This window comes from Channa argus, chromosome 11, assembly GCF_033026475.1.
Source record: "Channa argus isolate prfri chromosome 11, Channa argus male v1.0, whole genome shotgun sequence".
Taxonomy (NCBI): Eukaryota; Metazoa; Chordata; class Actinopteri; order Anabantiformes; family Channidae; genus Channa; species Channa argus.
The window spans coordinates 23,806,925-23,826,297 of record NC_090207.1 but is presented as its reverse complement, the minus strand read 5'-3'; the positions used below and the strand labels follow the sequence as shown (position 1 = coordinate 23,826,297).

Sequence of the window (19,373 nt, the reverse complement as noted above, 5' to 3'; positions counted from 1 at the left end):
CACCGTTCACTACCAGGCCACAGGCAAAAAGCAGACAAGGTTGAAGATAAACTCAGTGAAGTAGCCTCAGACAGGAGTCTGCTAATGCTGGATGATGTTTGCTGAAAGTAACATGTTTGTCACTAGTGACAGTATGTGATTATAGCTTGTTGCTCCTATTTAAAAGAAATCACTTAATGCAGTTTAAAATATTTTCTCTAAATGTGAAGCAGAATCACTTTTATTGATCTGAAGATCATTTGCTATCTGCCAAAATGTTCTTTTTCATGTATGTAGTATGTTTATTTTACTATTTGATTATACATCTTCACAGAGTTGATCACAATGTTATCAAAAGCCTTTTGTCTCAGTTGGAACTGTAGCCTTGAACAAATAAACAAGTTTACTGATTAATTGAGAGCAGGTCATTTTCAGAGATTACATTTCAGCATCACAGCAACTAATTGCGAATAGAAGATGCAACACATAATGCTCAACCAACAAGCCACTGATGTGAGCTTTTACTGACATCCATATGTATTGTTTCGAGTCCACATGTGGACACTGAATGCATGTTTGAATGGCGGATGAGAAAGAGTAGAATCCAAAGAACAATAAATGGACATCAGCATGGTCATTTATTAAATCCTGCAGGAAACTGTAACTGATGTATTAGAGCCTAATGAGATGGCCATATGTGTGACTCTGCCTCTTGCGTTGATTCACCATAGCCGTGTTTAGCACCAACTGGGCAGCTCTCATACTGTAGGCAGGATCATTAGTGTCCATTTACGTCTGCACAAGTACACCAGGATAAGTAAACCAAAAGCAGCTTTGAATGGTGAAACCATGAACTTATAGCAACCAGAGCTGACAATACTACAGACCAGCTTCAATATGACCAACACAACAAGAAACCAAAAAAAAAAAAAAAAGATGTGATTAAATCCAAATACTACATGAAGATCTCAACAAACCCACAGTTTACAAATCAAGCTTGGCATCGCCTCCTAAACTCATTAGTTTACAGTTTGTTTTGTATCCTGTTCTGCTGAAAATTAAGCTAGACACAATCTTCCCTTTCCCTCATCAGTGGTACTGCTCATTTTCTGGACAGGAACCCTGCTCACAAGAGTCTTATTATTCATTATTGACTAAACAGCAAAATGTAACAGTATTCAACCTCTGTGTTAAAGCACAATGCTTTTTTATTTTCTCTTTGAATGCAGCCTGAAGGAAGATTTGTCTAAAGCTGTATAACATTGACATTTAGCCATTAGAATCTGCTCAGTGATCTTTCTTTAGCCCTCTGCTAGCATACATTTAAAAACATGGGAAAAGTTTTTACCATCCATGACACAGTTTTAGTTACTAGTTACTTTTCAGATGTAGATTAAAACTAAATATGATTACTTAATAAATATTGATAAATCATTAGGGATTAACCAGCAGGTACTACGAATTGTGTGCAGTTCACTGCATGCATGGAAAATGTGTTCACATTTTAAAATTAGCACATTTTTAATTTTTTTTTTTTTTTTTTTTTTGGTCCTTTCGGCTTATCCCGTGAGTTCGGGGTCACCACAGCGGATCATTGTCCGCATGTTGATTTGGCACAATTTTTACGCCAGAAAAAACAATCACATTTCCCAGGTTTACAGTCCCCTCACAGACAGATGGTTAGAGTCCAGCTTGGACCTTTGTTGGAGACCATTTCTCTCTTCTCCCATGCTTCTACTCAAACCTGTCCAATAATGAGAAAAATGACCGGCTGCATGCAAAAAAAAAGAAGTTAACTTTGACATGTTGTTTTTGTCCTATTTACAGTCAAAACTAGTTTTCAAATGATTTGCAAATCATACATTTACATACAGTAATGTCCCAGCTTTTCTGAAAATGAGGTTTGTATTTCCTTAAAAAAAAAAAAGCTTTCTCTAACCTTAAATAAATTCCTTTTGTTGCCCATACTTAACCACACATAGGACTCTGGATTCAGAAATAAATACAGCCCCTCATTCACCCACAAAATACATCAGAACACAACCTATCAAGTGACCGTTTCCTGTAAAACATAATTGGAGCTACAGTTTGGTTGCATAGGAACGTGGGCACAACGTTGCTGTTAACACCTCTACGTGTGTGTTTCTGTGTGGCAGTGTGTGCGGATCTCTTAAGTGCTTAAGCGGGAAAACAAAATCATGGCGGCGGACACAGCAGTACTTAATTAATTAATTAGACTTAATAAATAATAATAGACATCAGCGTGTCTCTCTGTGTGTCTCTCCGTACTTTAGTCAACAACAACATGGTATTTATACCTGTATGTCTTGTTGCAGGTACTATGTGTGTGTGGCCATCCTGATTTATTTCCTCCCTCTGCTGGTGATGGGCTGTGCTTATTTGGTGGTGGGACTGACACTCTGGGCAAGTGAGATCCCTGGAGACTCCTCAGATCGCTACAAGGAGCAACTGACTGCCAAACGCAAGGTAACATGCACTTCAGAAGTCAGGCGGCGGCTTTGAGATCAGACTACACCAATGCTGTCACATACACTTTAGTGCAGCGCAGCCCTGAAACAGAACATGTCCGTGTCTTTCTGCGTTCATTCTTCCAGTGATGAAATAATCATCACAGCAAGGTGAACCTGAATCATAGCCCATTTTTTTCCTTTCATCTTCTTCTTTTTTGGTAGTAGCACACCTGTTGGCTCTCAGCCCACTGCAGTGTCTTCAAATTGTGTTTTGCTGTCAGTTCTCCTCCTTGACCACCTCTATGTTGCTCACCTTTTCCGTGCTTGTCAGGTGTGATCACGGTTTCAGTGCTGCAGTTCCTTAGAGAATATTCTCCTAATAAAGACACTTGCAGAGACTTGCCTTTCTGACCCAGAACAGAAAATGAGAATCCCATGAAGCATTTGCTAAGGTGTCTCTGCACTGATGAGATCAGGCTGCAGGTCAGTCTGTGAACATTTACTTTGAAACACTGACTCCACTTGTTGTATTTCACGTTTTGTTTTCCTCAGTTGGCTGTAATTTTGGCACATCTGTCTTTCTCCTACTTACAGTTAAACCACTTTACATTTCTGCCAGCCAATTTGACTGTTTGGCACAATTTCAATATAAGGGACCACAGAGACTTTGGTGATTAGACCAATGAGTGTGCAGTAGCGTTAAAGCATGTGGCCTCGAAGACATAACACAGCAGATAGAGTAAGGAGAATTCTCCTGAGGCCCTAAAGCCAGAGGTAGAGAAGTGAACCAGAACAGGATGTAAGTTTAGGTTGAAGCTGCCAGCACAGACTTTGGGATGAGATGGTGCTAGGGAGGAGGTTCATTTTGACTAACAGGATGAAAGGAGTAGGAATATATTTCCCGATAATAATAAAGCCGAAATATTCTTCCTATAAGCTTCATTCAGAGTTTTATCGGTTGTTATCAGCCCAGAGTTGAGGTGAAGTAGGTGACCTTCTGCCTTCCAGAACTTGGATAAAGACGAAACATTTACCGGTCATGTCAGTGAAAGTCTTCTTTGGGAAAAGAAGAGGGAGATAGGAGATAGTGAAAACAAAGGACTTCCAAGACAGAGACAGCAGTTAGTAGTTAATCATAATATAGGTAGAAGGTGCCCTGCTTAACCATATCTGTGGGTTGATAAGAATTGTAAAAACTAATTCAGTGGTAAGATAACTTATTATTCTTATCCATGAACATGAAGATGACCATGTTTAAATGGAGAAAGTAATATTGGCCTTTATAACGCAAACGTGTAAAATTGAATAAAAGACATTTAAGGACATAAACTACGTATCTGTACAAATCTGTTGCCCACACTCGTTCATCTTCTTACCTGTACAGGACCATGCTCTGTTAAATCTGTCTATGTACATTAGTTTCATTTGCCCAGTGATCACCGTGTGGCATTGACAGCACTAATGATGTGTCTCTGTGCATTAGATTTCCATTCTGAAAGACAAAGCTGAAAGCACTTGGACAGACAGATTTGTTGCCATTTTAACAGAGAAACTAGGGAAAGAAAAGGAGACATTGTAGTGCGGCTTGTCTCATCAAAGGATTAGAAAAACAAAGAAAACTGAACAAGAACCTGAGAACACCTGCTGAATCATTGTGGTGACTGGTGGCTGCTTTCCATGGACACATTTCAGATGTATTATATATTATTTATGGAGCATGTTACACTTTTTATTATAAATTCACGGTGCTGACATCTCTGGCATTCTGACAGTGAACAACAATCCGTGACGATCTGTTGCAGCATGAAGGCTTTTTGCAATATTAAAGAAATGCCGGTTTGTCAAACCCCCGGCCCTTCAGCCTCCCCGATGGCCACTGGTCAAATCCAGAATGAATCGCGCAAGCGGAACAGGAACAATGCAGACAAATCGCTTCTGTCATGTGTCCAACAGGTGGTGAAGATGATGATTGTGGTGGTGTGTACCTTTGCCTTCTGTTGGCTGCCCTACCACGTCTACTTCCTGTTGCACCAGTTTTTCCCTGACATGTTTGAGGAACCATTCATCCAGCAGGTCTACCTGGCCATCATGTGGCTGGCTATGAGCTCCACCATGTACAACCCTATCATCTACTGCTGCCTCAATGACAGGTAAGTCAGTCGGCTGAGTTGAAGCATCGAACTCAGTTAAATTAATTATTGTAGCTTGGTCACTCTCATTATAAATGTGATAGATTAACTCTTAAAACTACTTGAAGAGTTAATATTGTCAACTTCCTTTGGTTATTTCATGGCTGAAACCACCACCATTATTCCGACTTAACCACTGGCTTTGACGTTGCTAATAGATTTGCTGACATTATACGGAGCAAAAAGCTCCAAGACAAACTCACAATAAGACTTATTTATTACCATTTCTTTAATACATTGTTAAAAAAATTGTGGTAGAATGAACTTTCCTCAATCACATGCAGTTAACAACTACCCTGCAGATGCAGCATGTGTTAGGCAGTGCTGAAAAAACTGTTTTTGAAGTGAAGCATCACACACACACACATGAACACAGCCATATAATTCATCAATACAGCACTTCTGGAAATGTAATGATGTGTTGAATTGTGTATTGTTTTATGTGATATATGTCAGATTGATAACAGTTTTTGCATTAGGCTGTTACACACTGAGATGCAGTACTACTGGGACTTCTACTTTTTACTCTTTGGTGAACCAGGACTTTTTCTTGTGTGGCGACACTTCCTAAAGTTTGCAGGTACAGACTTTTACCTGCCTGCCAAAATCAGTATTCACCGTGCAGAAGCACGCACAGCTAAAGTGAACCCCCCCGACTAATGATGTCTTTTCAGACACACAGCCTACTGGTATTATGGTAAAATACGACTTTAAATGGGGATCATGGAACGTCCGGTTTTAAATTCACTCTACCCTGCTGTCAACACAAACCAGCGCTCCAATTGTTTCTTGAAGTTGAAATTCACTTTGCCAACCTGCATAAAAATGTGCATCACTCGTTTCTGTTGTGATGTGATGGATAGATTGATTTAGAAAACTCTAAACAAGTGATATATTTTTGGTGAGGAAACCCAAAGGGTCAGGGCTAACCAAAGGGTGATAAAGGGGAGCTCAGCTCCGTCAGGGTGGTAATTGCATGTTAGGACACCTCATCATTATATTTCATTACCCCAGACTTTTTCTCACAAAATGATTTATTAAATGTCCCAAAAAGCAGCCTACAGCAAAGCTGACAGCTGGATCTCTTCTTCCAAATCGTCAATATTAGGATAAACGTCCAGCATTGTTTGGAATTGGTAAACTAGACACAGGATGAAAGTAATAACTGGGCTAAGAGGCAGTCAGATGACCGGCACAACAGACAAATGAAAACTGGCAGGTAGAGAACACACAATAAAGCAAGAGGTCAAGAAATCATGTAAACTGTAACTCACAGCTTAAAGCTGGAAAAAGGATGGAAAAAGAGATGTCAAAATAAATAACAAGATGGGGGAAATGCATCAAGTCCTTTAAATACCTCTCCAGGGGGTCAGGAGTAATAATAACCGATAAAACAAAGTATAAAACTACTCTGCTAAGGGGTCAGGAAAGCTATGTGCTAATGGGCAGGGGGCGATAACTGAGGGTCTTGTAAAGAAAACAACTAATAGCAACAGAGTGTTGAGCTAAGCAGAGAAGAACAAAAACTACTTCAGGGACCGATAAATGGACAAGGAGGGAAAAACCAGGGTCCACAGGCCAACTAAAACTATCAAAATAAAAGAGTCTACAAAGTGACTAGGGGAAAGGACCAGAACCTACACTACTTTTGAGGAGGATAAAGAAGGCTGGGTAGAATACCCAGGAGTAACTATGAGTCAAAGAGTGGCTACTGGGAAATATCACTTCAGGATAAGAGAGGGAAAATGTGTCAGGGAGGGGGTGATCCAGCAGTGTGGGGCAGGAGGAAGCATTCGAGGAGATGAGGGGGTAGAGCAGGTGGGACAAGGTGACAACAGGGAGATATCAGGTAAGAAACAAAAAACAAAGGTAATAGAGTAAAAAAAAAACGGGCAGGTAGTGGAGAGAGTGAATAATCGAGTGAAAAATCGAGACACAACAGGACTGGGGGTGTGATAGAGGGAGTGAGTGAGAGAACAGAATGGGGGAGCAACAAAGAAAGAGTTCAGGTCAGGGATCATGACAAACATATTCTAAAACTAAATGCTTACTTTGTCATCGTTCTAGGGAAACAATTATGGCGCTTGGGGTGTGGCTCAGACTCCCTGCCTTGACAACTGGTTGGCACGAACTCATCATTCCTTTTGATTTGCAGCACATTTCCTCCAGTAGCATACACACACTCCTCAAGTAATATTATCCTATTCTCCATTGCTGCCTAAGTGACACGAGGTTGAAAACCAAACTGTGCATGAGTGTCTGCATGCACAGTATGGATCTTTCATTATTTTAAAATGAATTGAATTCAAATGAAAAAGCCTGTCAATGAAAATGTCAACGAGTTAAAAGATTTTGGGCCAAATAGGAACACATGGTGAACTGTGCTTGTTGTCTTTATTCTGTCTTCCCGTGCTGTCCTCTGTTGCAGCCACCTGTTAATTGTCTTTGTGCTGCCAAAGAAATGAGATTTTACGCTTGGGTGTTTCTTTTGCCTCTAACTCATTAAGTCCTAAAAATGAATATATGTAGTCTGGACTGCAGCGAGCTGAGCTGTAGTCAGTCTTCGATAAATTTTCACTTCGGTTGATTTAAACGCATATGATAATGATAATGGCCCTCTACTTTCATTTATCATCAGTCTCTTTTCATCTCGCTCCTGTTCTCAGTGATTGACATTTAACACCCCCACCCCATTCTTTACTCCTCTCTCTTTCTAAATTATTTATATATCATTTCCACCTGGATTCATTTCTGTTAATGCTATATCTCGTAGTGTTTTGTTGTTGTTGTTGTTGTTGTTGTTGTTGTTGCTATTTTAGTATTTTTAGTATTTCAATTATCTCTAGAATCTAAATAGGCACTTGCCAAACACTAGGTGCTGTTAAAATCACCTTCAGTAAAGTCATTAATTATCATCACAAAATGTTGCATGTAAATATCACATGCAACATTTTTACTTCATTAACATAAAGATGCTTAAGTTACACTTTTTGCTATTTTGGCCATTTTTATTTGGTGTGTTACCCATTGCAAATGCTGTATCCAAACTCTTTGTTTTCAGCTGTATATTTAAAAAGTATGTTTTGGAACCACAGTTTTTTTTCTATGCATGATTTGAATTACATCATCAACAAAAAAACATGGCAGCCCCAATTTTACTTTTTCCTTCATAATAATATTATGATCTGAAATAAAGTTTACGTTACCATCCAGCAAACATTAGTAGGCTTACATTAACAATAATGTCACTTTAATAAATGGTTAAAGTATAGAAATAAATAATTGACGCAGTTTATGATGGGGGTTTTTTGTTTTGTTTTTTTATTTTTATTCATGTAGTAACATTACATCACGATAGTGCTAGCCTAAAGCAGTACTATAAGGCACTACAACAATAGAACCTAAACCCCTTATAAAACATCAAGAAAGCAGGAAATAGGGTCATGACAAACAGGACTAATGATGACAGAAACCTCATATCCCTCATAAGCGGGAGAAAACCTATTTGTAACTGAGGAGTCTGATGGAGAGATGCGTGTAATGTGTTTTGTAACATTCTTTTGTCATTTGCACCTGATTTAATCACAGTAAAGATGCTGGACGATCACGCATAATTGCACTCTGGCGCATGTGTCCTGCTGCCTCCAGGAGAAGAACCTTATCACATAGTATGTCAAGAAGAAATCTAGTCAGTCAATCATATTAACTTATAAATCAGCACAAGCCGAGGCTTGCAGTTAGAGTAATCAATAATGTGTAAGCTTTCCTAAATCCGTTTATTGATCAGGCAAAAGGAGCTCTGTGGTCTCTGACTGCACTGTCAGTATGTAAAAGTCTGTGAGCCTTGCTTATCCAGAAATCAGATTACTCTGCTGCTGCTGTATGTATAAGTAGGTTTTCAGAAATGTGCTTGTACACTCATTCTCATTACCAAAGAAACCTGGTTTTTCAGAGTAGCCTGGATACTTACTGTATATGCACATAAACACTGTCATTGGCAGGATGTGGATAGAGGCCTTGATCTTGTTTTATCTTTAGCGTATAACTGCTTTGAACAGGAAATGAAGAACTGATATTGTGGACTTTCTTATGTGCTTTCTGAATGTAATCCACTTCTAAAGTTCATTCCTCTAAATAAAAAAATTTATTTAGCAGATTTGTAGAGCATTGGGCGGATGTTATTGCTGCTGGATGTTATAAAGACAATGTAAAAACACTGTGAAAAAGCTTTCCTCAGCTTTACAGAACTTAATAGCGAGATTCCGGTCTTTGTTTAACTGTCCAGCACCCAGGTTTACTGTTGTAGTTATTTCTCAATGCAGTTTTAAGCCACAGTAGGCAACGATTTTCAGAAACAAAAACCCACAGTGTACTACTTTCGCACAGAGGCAAACAGGCAAGTTAGTGACTACACCAGCTCCTGAACATAGGGGAGCATTTTTCTCAGATGATAGAAATCAAAAAAAGAGTGAATGCAGCAGGTGGCCAGAAATACAACTAAAATGAATGACATTGTTGCTCTGTTATGTGTTGCACTGGATGTGTAAGTAGGCTACCATTTGCTAGCATCTGGGCTCTATCATCTTCAAAAGTTATATTGTGCTCAGAGCCTGTTTCAGTTGTCCCCAAATGTTCAAACAATGATTCAGCTGAAGATTTTCACCTCTTAAAGTTTACCTGACAAAGACAGAGCATTATTAGCAATCAGCTGGAGTGGTGTTTTTGGCCTCTAGAAGTACGTACAGCGGTGCTGTTTTCTGCATCCTAATAATTTGGGCACAATTATGAAATAAAATTCGATCCGATTTTCATGTAACCCCAACAAATAGATACATTTTAATCTAATCCAAACCAGTTTGTGAGGCACAAACATATGTGAACCTCTGGGATTATCAGTTTATTTAAAGGAGAAATAAGAGTGTTTCTATTAAAGGGATGACAATCAGGTGTGAGTCCAGGAGGTCCTGACGTACTTAAATAAGGGGAATCTGATCCCGACAACAGATCTGTAGAAATGTTTCATAGCTTAAACATTTACTCTTGCAGTGGTTAATATAGATGTTGATAGCACCATATCATCCCAGTAGACCACTTCGATCCCAGAATACAGGCCTACTTGTGGTTCCCAGAATTTCCAAAGGTAGAATGGGAGGTAGAGCCTTTAGCTATCAAGCTCCTCTCCTGTGGAACCAGCTCCCAGTTCAGATTCAGGAAGCAGACAGCCTCTCTACTTTTAAGTCTAGGCTTAAAACCTTCCTCTTTAATAAAGCTTAAAGTTAGTTATAGTTATGCTGCTATAGGCTTAGACTGCTGGGGACTCCTTCCCTCCTCTTGTCCCTCTCTCCTCTCCTCTCACAACATCCTCTCTCCTCTTAACTCTGTGTGTTTTCTCTCGTAGTTTTTTTTCTGCTTCTCCTGGCTTCTTCAGCCTGGTTCTGCTGTAGGTTTCTTCTGTTAAAGGGAGTTTTTAGTCTCCACTGTTGCCTATGGCTTGCTCAAGGGGGAATTGTTGGGTTTTCTCTATACATTTTTATAGTCTTGACTTTATTATGTAAAGTGCCCTGAGATGACTTTGTTGTGAATTGACGCTATATAAATAAAGTTTAATTGAATTGAATTGAGTTGAATTGAATTGAATTTAATGTGGATACTGCAAGTCAAATTGTCTCTGGACGGATAAGAGCAAAGTAGAACTTTTTGGCTTTAGTGAGAGGTGAAGTAAGTAAGTAAAACCTTAACCCATCCTGTGAAAAAATTGTGATTTTACTGGATGATTTGGGCCTTCTTTGCTGCTTAAGGACCAGGATGGATTTCCATCATTGATGGAGCGATAAATCTTGATCAAAATCAATCAATTCTACAGAAAAATGTCAAGGTATGTGTCAGTAAATTAAAGCTCAAAAGACAGTGGGTCATGCAGTACAGCAACACAAGATAGTACATTTTACAACAAAAGGAGGATCCTTTACAAGGAGGCCAAGATGGGTTATGGTCAGAGCAAGTATTTTCTTGGTGAACTGGTCAAAAATCTTGAAATCTGCACTTTGACCAAACTGACACTAACTAATGCTTTTCTTCCACAGGTTTCGGGCTGGTTTTAAGCAAGCTTTCCGCTGCTGCCCCTGCGTCCCTGAAGGGTCCTACGAAGGCCTAGAGCTCAAGTCCACTCGCTACCTTCAGACCCAGACCAGTGTTTATAAGGCCAGCCGGATGGAGACCACCGTGTCCACTGTTCTCCAGGTTGTAGACGACATAGAGCAGCCCAAGGTCAAGCCAATAGCAGGCCCAGGACCTGGTGGGGCTGCAATCATGGCCAGACCACACAGCTCCTCCCTGGACATGACCTCAAATGGGTCATCATCAAGGAGCGTCTCTAAAACGATGTCAGAAACTTCTAGTTTCTACTCCAGTAACAACCTGCACGAATAGACGTCCAACCTCAGACAGTTGGCATTTTCCCGAACAGCAGGAGGAGAGTGACTGTTCATATACAAGTACAAGTTGAATGTGGGAGTTTGTCTGTCAGCTCAGTTTTTGATGATCATATTTCCAGTGTGTTCACCAGAGCATCACGTTAGGAAATTTGCAAGTCAGACTAAGTCCCAGTTCACTGAGAGTTGTTTTCATCCACACAGTCTCATGCACTCCACAAATAATGACTGACTTGCATTAAAAAGGTTTGCTCACTGCCAAAAAGCGATGATTAGCACTTCAACGAAATGTGCACATTCCAGTTCAAAAGCTAAACCGAAGCAGATGCTAGCAGCTCCAATCTTCACAGCATTTGATTGTCACACCAGCCTTCTCTCCACACAGAATGAAGGTTCACACATCCCCAATCGCACAAGCTATGTGACTTCACACAGTCTATTTTGGAGTTTAGATATAACATGAGAGCAGCAGGCCGTCAACACAGCAGCTCCTTTTTTTTTTTTTTTTTTAACAGGGGTGTTCTCTGAAAAAGACTGAGCTTTTTAGAAAGTTCTCTGGTAGAGAAAACCTGGTTGTCACAGGAACTCTCTCCCCAGAAGATGCATGTTTAAAACAGGCAGATGTGTGGTTTCAGTTGAAAGGCTGTCCCTGTAGATGTGATGGATAATAACAAAGCAGAAACCCTGAACGTTGAGTAGTGTGATTTTGTGCATGTACAGCATGCATGTTTGTGTGAGCTGATCTGACTCCATTCCCCTGAGGAGGATTTTCCTCAGCAATCCAGTGCGCGAAATGAATACCTGTCTGAGTGGCAAAGTGCTCCAAGGTTCCCCTGCAGGCAGTGCTGAAAAATTCTGGCAATCACCTGAAATGCTGGCAGTGTCTACCTCAGCTTTCATCTGGCTAAAACACTGCCTTTAACAGCTGGGAGCGTTGTCTCTGATACGTAATGAAGAGGCAGCAGGACTCTGTGAACACAGCAGTGAACACTGTTTTACTAAAACCCAACCCCCCCCCCCGAAACCCCTGAACTTCACGTTCAGTTCTTCGTGAAACCAGTCAATGGAAACAACGCTGGTGAGTATCACTCGCTTTAATCTGCAAGGACATGTGATGTTCCAGTCTCCTACAACAACAATAAGATAATACCCCAATGATAAGCATCAGATACCTGTCTGTCTAACCCACTCTACTTTTATCAGACACTTGCTTATGATCTGAATGCAAGGCACCGATTTGAAGCTGTAAAATATTTATCTAACTCCCATTAGCTGCTCTCCCCTTCCACCTGGCACCAACATGCACTCTGTGATCTGGCTGGATTGCTTTGTAACTACATGTGTGCATTTTCTCATACATATATAATACATGTTGGACTGAATCCACCTCTGACCTCTGCAGACAGAAAGCAGGTCTTCATATCTTTTAGATAGTCACATTGTCTATGCCTTTGAGCAGTCAAAATGTAATCCGGCCTCACAGGATGCATTTTTACATCAGGTTCAAAGGGCTTTGTGCTTGTTTGAGCCTGGATTTTAGCTGTTGCCCTCTAATGTGCAGTGATTTGCCTTGCTGCTTAGCATAATGTCTGCAAACGGGCAAGGGGAGCAGAGAAGTAGCTTGTTCTGTTGGCATTAACGGTTAGAGGCTATGGAAGCCTACCGGGACAAACCTATTTAATCTGCCACAGTAGTAAACACTTGCACATGCAAATAATAGTGACATTCAAGTGTTGAAAACAAAAAGCTGCCGCAATATTCTAAATCCACAGCATCGCACATCACGTACAGAGAATGATCACCTGTTGACACCCATCATTCTACTTTCACACAAACACACACACACACACACACACACACACACACGCCCTCCTGATGCCTGGTCTATTTTCAGCACACAAAGCCTGTTGTTGTAAATTCCTGTGTCAGCTGAGATGAAACTGAGAGGCAGATGTGAAGCAACATGACTTCATTGGAGACACAGTGATGATCACCAAGAGCAAGGCTCACAAAACTTTTTCTTGGTTACACGGAAACACATCCACATTACTACAGAGAGGTCGCATGCAGTGAGACCCATCAAGTTGACATTCCACTTCATTGATGTAAGAGGATAAAACTAATACATCCTCCAGAGCATTTGGCATTGGAATACATAGTGTATCATTAACCAGACATTTTATTTTAAGTAATAAAGATAGGTTTGTGTTAGTGTGGAATGGAATGCACTCTGTATAAATACACTACTACGATAATATATAATTGTCTAGTTTATTGGATCACAATAGCTGCTGCTAAGGGAACGAATACCACCATTTGATAATAAAAGTGTTTAGAGGTGTTAGTTTAGGTGTTTAGCCTCACCAGTATGTTCATTATTATATGAGATATTTAGATATTGAAATAAAAATGAAACCAAATTGCTTGTACTGAGAGTGCAGTGAGGGTATTGGAAACTGATCAAAGCTCAATGCATTCTTATCTTAAATTACTTGACTTTAGGAAAAAAAATTTCATGGAAGCCTATTGACTTTAAACATTTACAGGAGGTGAAGCTAAACAAGTCTTATTAACATAGAAGACTAATTGGATGGAGTAGGCAGATCAAGTTAACATTGGTAGTTTTACTCAAAACCATGTGATTTCATTTCCTATGACGTTTCTCAGTTTAGAGAGTCAGTTCTGCACTCAGCATGGCATTTGCTGATGTTATAAGCTGATGGAGCCATTTGTACCAAGATCAATACAAAGACAACACCGGAGGCTGCTCTTACTAACTTTATTAAATTCAAAATTTCTCGGGGTAATGGACCTGAATTTGACACTAACCTCCTGATTAGCATTTTTATTGTTTTTTGTGGGAAAAAAAACTATAAAATGTCTAAATCTGTGTTTTAAACCACAGTTTCAAAGGCCTTATAGTTTCACACAATGCATGCTGGGAAGTTTCTTAACACACTAAGTTTATTTCTTCAAAAACTTAATTGGAATGAGTTGAGTGAATTTGCAGAATTGCATTCATTCAATTCATCTTTTCAAGTGAAAATAATTCAGTCAGTCAGACCAATTAATGCTTCGAGGTTCAGGCAATAAATGCAAATATTGATAAATTGAATACGCTTGAAAATATAGAACATACTTAAAATGTTAGGGTAATGAAAATATTAGGCAATTCTACTAAATTCTTATATGAGGATTTAATGTGCGGGCTTCATTCAATCTATACACAAGGCAGTGCTGTACTCTATTATGGAGCACATAATTGTTCAGCACACTGCTGGTGGCAGTCATTTACATAACATCTAAATGTATCACCCTATTTATGACTTTTGGTGTTGATTGGAAATAGGTTAATATCATTTTATTTCACAATAGACATGTAACTTGCCTGAGATATGTAAGATTACTAATCTGACGGATCCTAATTTTCCAGCACTGTCTGGATGGATGGTTAATTAAAGCTGCAGCCAACTTGGGTGCCACAGCACACAACACTATCTATCCACTTGGAACTGGATAAAATCAACCCTCGCTTTTAACAGGGAAGAGCATAGAAGAAAGCTCATGCAGAGCAACAGGACAGAGAGACAATCAATAGTGTGAATAGTGCAGAGGAACATAGTAAACATATATTAAAGAGAATCAGAATGAAAACATTAGATACTTCCCTGTAAACATACTGTCTGTGAACAAGATGGTTAAAATGCTTCATTCTACATCTGTATTTCAAGCAACCGGCCACAATGACATGTTTCTAGAAATGTGAGGATACAGCACTTTTACATGATGCTGTGTTGTTAAGAGTCTCACTATAGCCCAACAATGGAGCTGCTACCATCAAGTGTGGTACATATCAGCATAACTTAACAGCAAATGTTTTCTGCGAGCACACAGTGGCTCTGAGAGTTTAGGTCCATGTTATATTCAACCCTGTCTTTTTTTTTTTATTTCAGTAAAAATTCTCTCACTTTTTGTGTTTAGTTCAGTTTACGCTGAAGAAAACCATTTTACTCCAGCGCAATATAAATCTCAATATGAGTCAGTAATTACTATGATCTTCAATGCCTTAGTATCTAGGAAGAAGAAAACCACACAAAAGCGGAAAGAAGTACGTACAAAAACGCAGCAATCAATTCTATCATTAGAAAGTTTTTAAGATGTAATGAACCCTAATGTTATTCAAGTTCAAACATTATATTCGGTTTGAATCACAAGCAAGTCCGGAAAATTGAATTGTAGGAGAGACTGGGGCTTTAATGAAAGTGTAATCAACTTTGTTCACCGTGTAGTCCTTAAATGAGAATACGGCGGGCTCTCTGTAGCACACACACACACACACACACTCAGGCTTCACTGATGAGAGCTGTAGAGATAGAAACAAAAGATGCCAGCTTGTTGCTGAGGAGAGGCGCCAGGCAGGCACCACAGCAGGGTGAATAGTCTCATCAGCACCATCTCTTCCTGTGTTTCTATCCATCCCCCTGCTCTCCAATCATGCTAATTGCAGCAGAGAAGCGGAGAGGGGCAAGCAGTGGCACACGCAGAAGCACCTCCGAGACAAGAGCGTACAGTACTGTGCACGCAGTCAAGAGCAGATCTCATCATTAAACAGGGTGAAAATATAAAATTTGCCATATCAGGGGCATGGGTGCAGGCTCAAGTGTGTGTGTGTGTGTGTGTGTGTGTGTGTGTGTGCGTGTGAAAGTAGGAATGTATCAGTGTGCTTTACTGTTACAGTTGCCCACATAACATGTGGCAAGTCATTCATAATGCTTACATTCACAGCAGCACTTCACTGAGAAAATCGCTATTTAAAAGAATGTGTACACATGTAGATGATGCTTCACCCAGAGTCAGTTACATCACTGCATCATTATACAGGGAGTTGCAAAAGTTAAAGAAAAAAACATCAAAAGCAAATGTAAATTGAACTAAGAACAGCCTCTGCACTATGTAATCAATGTAAAGATGTGTGGTCAGACTCAGTATTGTTGCTTTGTGAAAATACAGTACTTTTAGTTATCTGCAGCAGTGTGTGGGATTTGTCCTCATCTTGTACAAATGCCATGCTATCAGTGGTCTCTTTTGTGAATCTACTTCTGAATGTGATTTTTTTTTATCAACTGAAAAGAGAATTCACCTTGAACAGTGATATAGAAATATCTGTAACTGTGTTGTATTGTGAAATAAATAGGTGGAGCAATGCACAGTGCAACACCACAGTGGAACATCAATCCCTGAACTGTGTTTGTCTGAGCACAAAAAGTACCTGGGCAAAGACGTTGAGTGTGCTACGAGGAGATGTCACCTTACAGTATTAGTGCCTGTTACAATATAAATGTCACGTAACTCACCCTTTCCATACAGCGGGCTGTGTCTGAACACTACACATCACTGCTTTTCGTCAGTGAACTTTAGTCGCAGGCAGGATGAATCATTATAAATTAGATGATATACATCCACATGCGTCAGCCCTACATCAGCCTTGCAGTAACGTTTAAACATCACTGATATTTTGGCCCATGTTAATCAGGTTTCCATGTGTTTTGAAGTATTTGTGTTTTGGCTCCCCACTCCTTCTATTTTAATTAGAAGGAGTGAAAGGATGAGGCTGGCAATGGTCCATATTCTTTTTTAAATTATCCACAACATTTTTATGAGTCTTTCATTAGCCGGATGTTTTTATTCACTCGATTTCTTGATGTTACTTTGTTAGGTTTTCACCTCCTGTCACTAATTAGCACCATCCCATACCCTCCATACCCATCAGTGGTATTTTCATGGAGGCTCTGCACAGCATTCCTAAATTCTGAAGTCTGGAACCAGGCTAATCAAATCTCCTTATCTTTAAACCTAATCACCCCCAAATGTTGTTTGATACATGGTTGGCATACACTCATCATGTTCTTGGTAGACTGATTGCGCAACATACATTTTTAATAACACTTAAAAGAATTTGGTGCACTGGGTTTTATTAAATTGGGCTTTTCTAATGTCAATACAGGATCAAAATTAAAACGCACACAAAATGAAATATGTTTGAGGCTGATTGAGCGCCAACAAACAGGAAAGACAGAAAGTACTGAAAGAAGGTTTATTGTATCGTTGATTCTAGTACTTTCAGGAAGGAAATACCAAAGCCTCATCCTTTAAATACTGACTCTCGGTTTTAAACTGAGACTGATTACTGTACATTCACTGCAATCAGCCATGTAGAACTTGTGACTTCTTCAATACATATCAAACAGGGGTATAGAGCATCAAATCTTACTGTAAAAATACACCTCCGATCATACATGTGACTGATTGCGTAGATGGATAAAAGAGTGTTCAGACACAGCCATGTATTCCAGTTTGAGTTCTGTACACTGTGCCAGTGTTTTACTTGTTTCTATCATCTTGATTTATTCCTGAAAGTGTTGGAATAATATTTAACATTCAGTATCTCTGTTTCTCTAAAAGTTCCATTATGTTTTTCCTTGTGTATCTTTTCAATACAAGTACTACTCAGTGGGGACTGTGTGTCTGTTTCTGCCTCCACTGCTACCTGCCATTTGTGGAGCCGCATTTATTGTACAGTTAGTGTTTTTATCTGTACTTTTTATCAATTTATTGTCCTCTAATAAAGAAAAAGAGTATTTACAGTATCGATTTACAATTTACCACATTGTGCGCGTGTTTATTTCAAGCAAGAAAATGTTTATAAGTGTGGATGTGTGTGTGTGTGTGTGTGTGTGTGTCAAACAACAGATCAAACAACAGTTGTTACAAAGAGATGGAAGCCAGCATCTGGCACAGTGCACTGAGGTTTCAGTAAACTTCAGAGAGACAATGCACCAAAAGACAATTTACTTTGTACGTGTGTTTGTCACAGTTCACTTTCTGAGTGCTCAGGGTGTCTGTGTGTGTGTGTGTGTGTGTGTGTGTGTGTGTGTGTGTGTGTGTGTGTGTGTGTGTGTGTGTGTGTATGTGGTTAAATAGGTGAAAAACAACACAGACTGAGTGCTCTGCTGGTGTCAGATAAAAACATGTTGTGTGATGCACTGGACCTTCAGCCAGAGTAAACTGCGTGCATAATAAACCAGAGCTGAGCTGCTTCTACTGCCCTGAACGTTCTGTCAGCGTTTATATCAAGAGGCTCCCTGTCCCATGCTCCCATGTACAGTACAGTGTGTGTATAAAATCAGTTGTCTACAGTAACTTGTTTGATGATCTAGATTTTGTAATTTGTGAAAATTATTAAAATGTATTAAACTCAATAAATACATATAAAGTTATGTAGAATAATATGCAAGATATGCAGAGACCATACTGTGTATTAATATTTTTGCACATGTGACATTATGGGACATTTTGAAGTTGAATAATTAGATTAAAGGAATAGTTTGACATTTTTTGGAATGGCCTTTTTGACATTTTGCAAAGCAAAATTATTGCACACAGACAAGTAATTATACAAGCACATAACCTAAACTCCACGAAAACAAAAAAGTGATATAAAAGTGATATATAAGTGCAGACCATTACAATCCCAATTCAAAAAAAGTTTGGATGGTGTGTAAAACGTAAATAAAAAGAATGCAATGATTTGCAAATCTCATTGACCCATATTTTATTCACAATTGAACATAACATAACACACACATAATATAACAACAATATTTCAGATGTTGAAACCGAGACATTTTAACATTTTGTTGAAAACTCATGAGCTCATTTTGACTTTAATGGCAGCAACACTTATCAAAAAAGTTTGAAGAGGGTGATGTTTACCATTGTGTAGCATCCCCATTGCATTTATTTTAACAACTGTCTGTAAACATCTGGGAAGTGAGGAGACCAGTTGCTGAAGTTTAGGAGAGAAATGTTTCCATTCTTGTCTGATGCAGGATTCTAGCTGCTCAACAGTCCTGGGAGTTTGTTCCTATATTTTTCATTTTATGATGCGCCAAATGTTTTCTATTGATGAAAGGTCTGAACTAACTAAGGCAGAGCAGAAGATCAAGTGGGGGAATTTAAAAAAGGAAGATTATTGTGTAGTTTTCAGCGAGGAGCAGAGATGGGCTCTGGGTGGTCAGGAGGTGCTTCCAGATGATTGGACCACTACAGATAATGTGATCAGGAAGACAGGTAGGAGGGTGTGACACTGGGAAAGAGGAAAGTGGACAAGGAGACTTGATGGTGGAACGAGAAAGTTCAGGAGTATGTACAGAGAAAGAGGTTAGCTAAGAAGAAGTGGGACACTGAGAGGACTGAAGAGAGTAGACAGGAGCACAGGGAGATGCAGCGTAAGGTGAAGGTAG

General features: G+C 39.4%; 1 protein-coding gene across 1 annotated transcript in view; it reads left to right on the top strand.

Annotated features, from left to right (window-relative positions):
* Nucleotides 1-17,959, top strand: part of tacr1a (tachykinin receptor 1a) — a 48,341-nt gene extending 30,382 nt beyond the window's left edge. Inside the window, exons 3-5 of the mRNA XM_067522087.1 lie at nucleotides 2,316-2,466; nucleotides 4,404-4,600; nucleotides 10,723-17,959. Of these exons, the coding sequence (XP_067378188.1) occupies nucleotides 2,316-2,466; nucleotides 4,404-4,600; nucleotides 10,723-11,068 (694 nt within the window). The 3' untranslated portion in view covers nucleotides 11,069-17,959. The remainder of the gene's footprint in view (nucleotides 1-2,315; nucleotides 2,467-4,403; nucleotides 4,601-10,722) is intronic.
* Nucleotides 17,960-19,373: the final 1,414 nt, after the last annotated feature.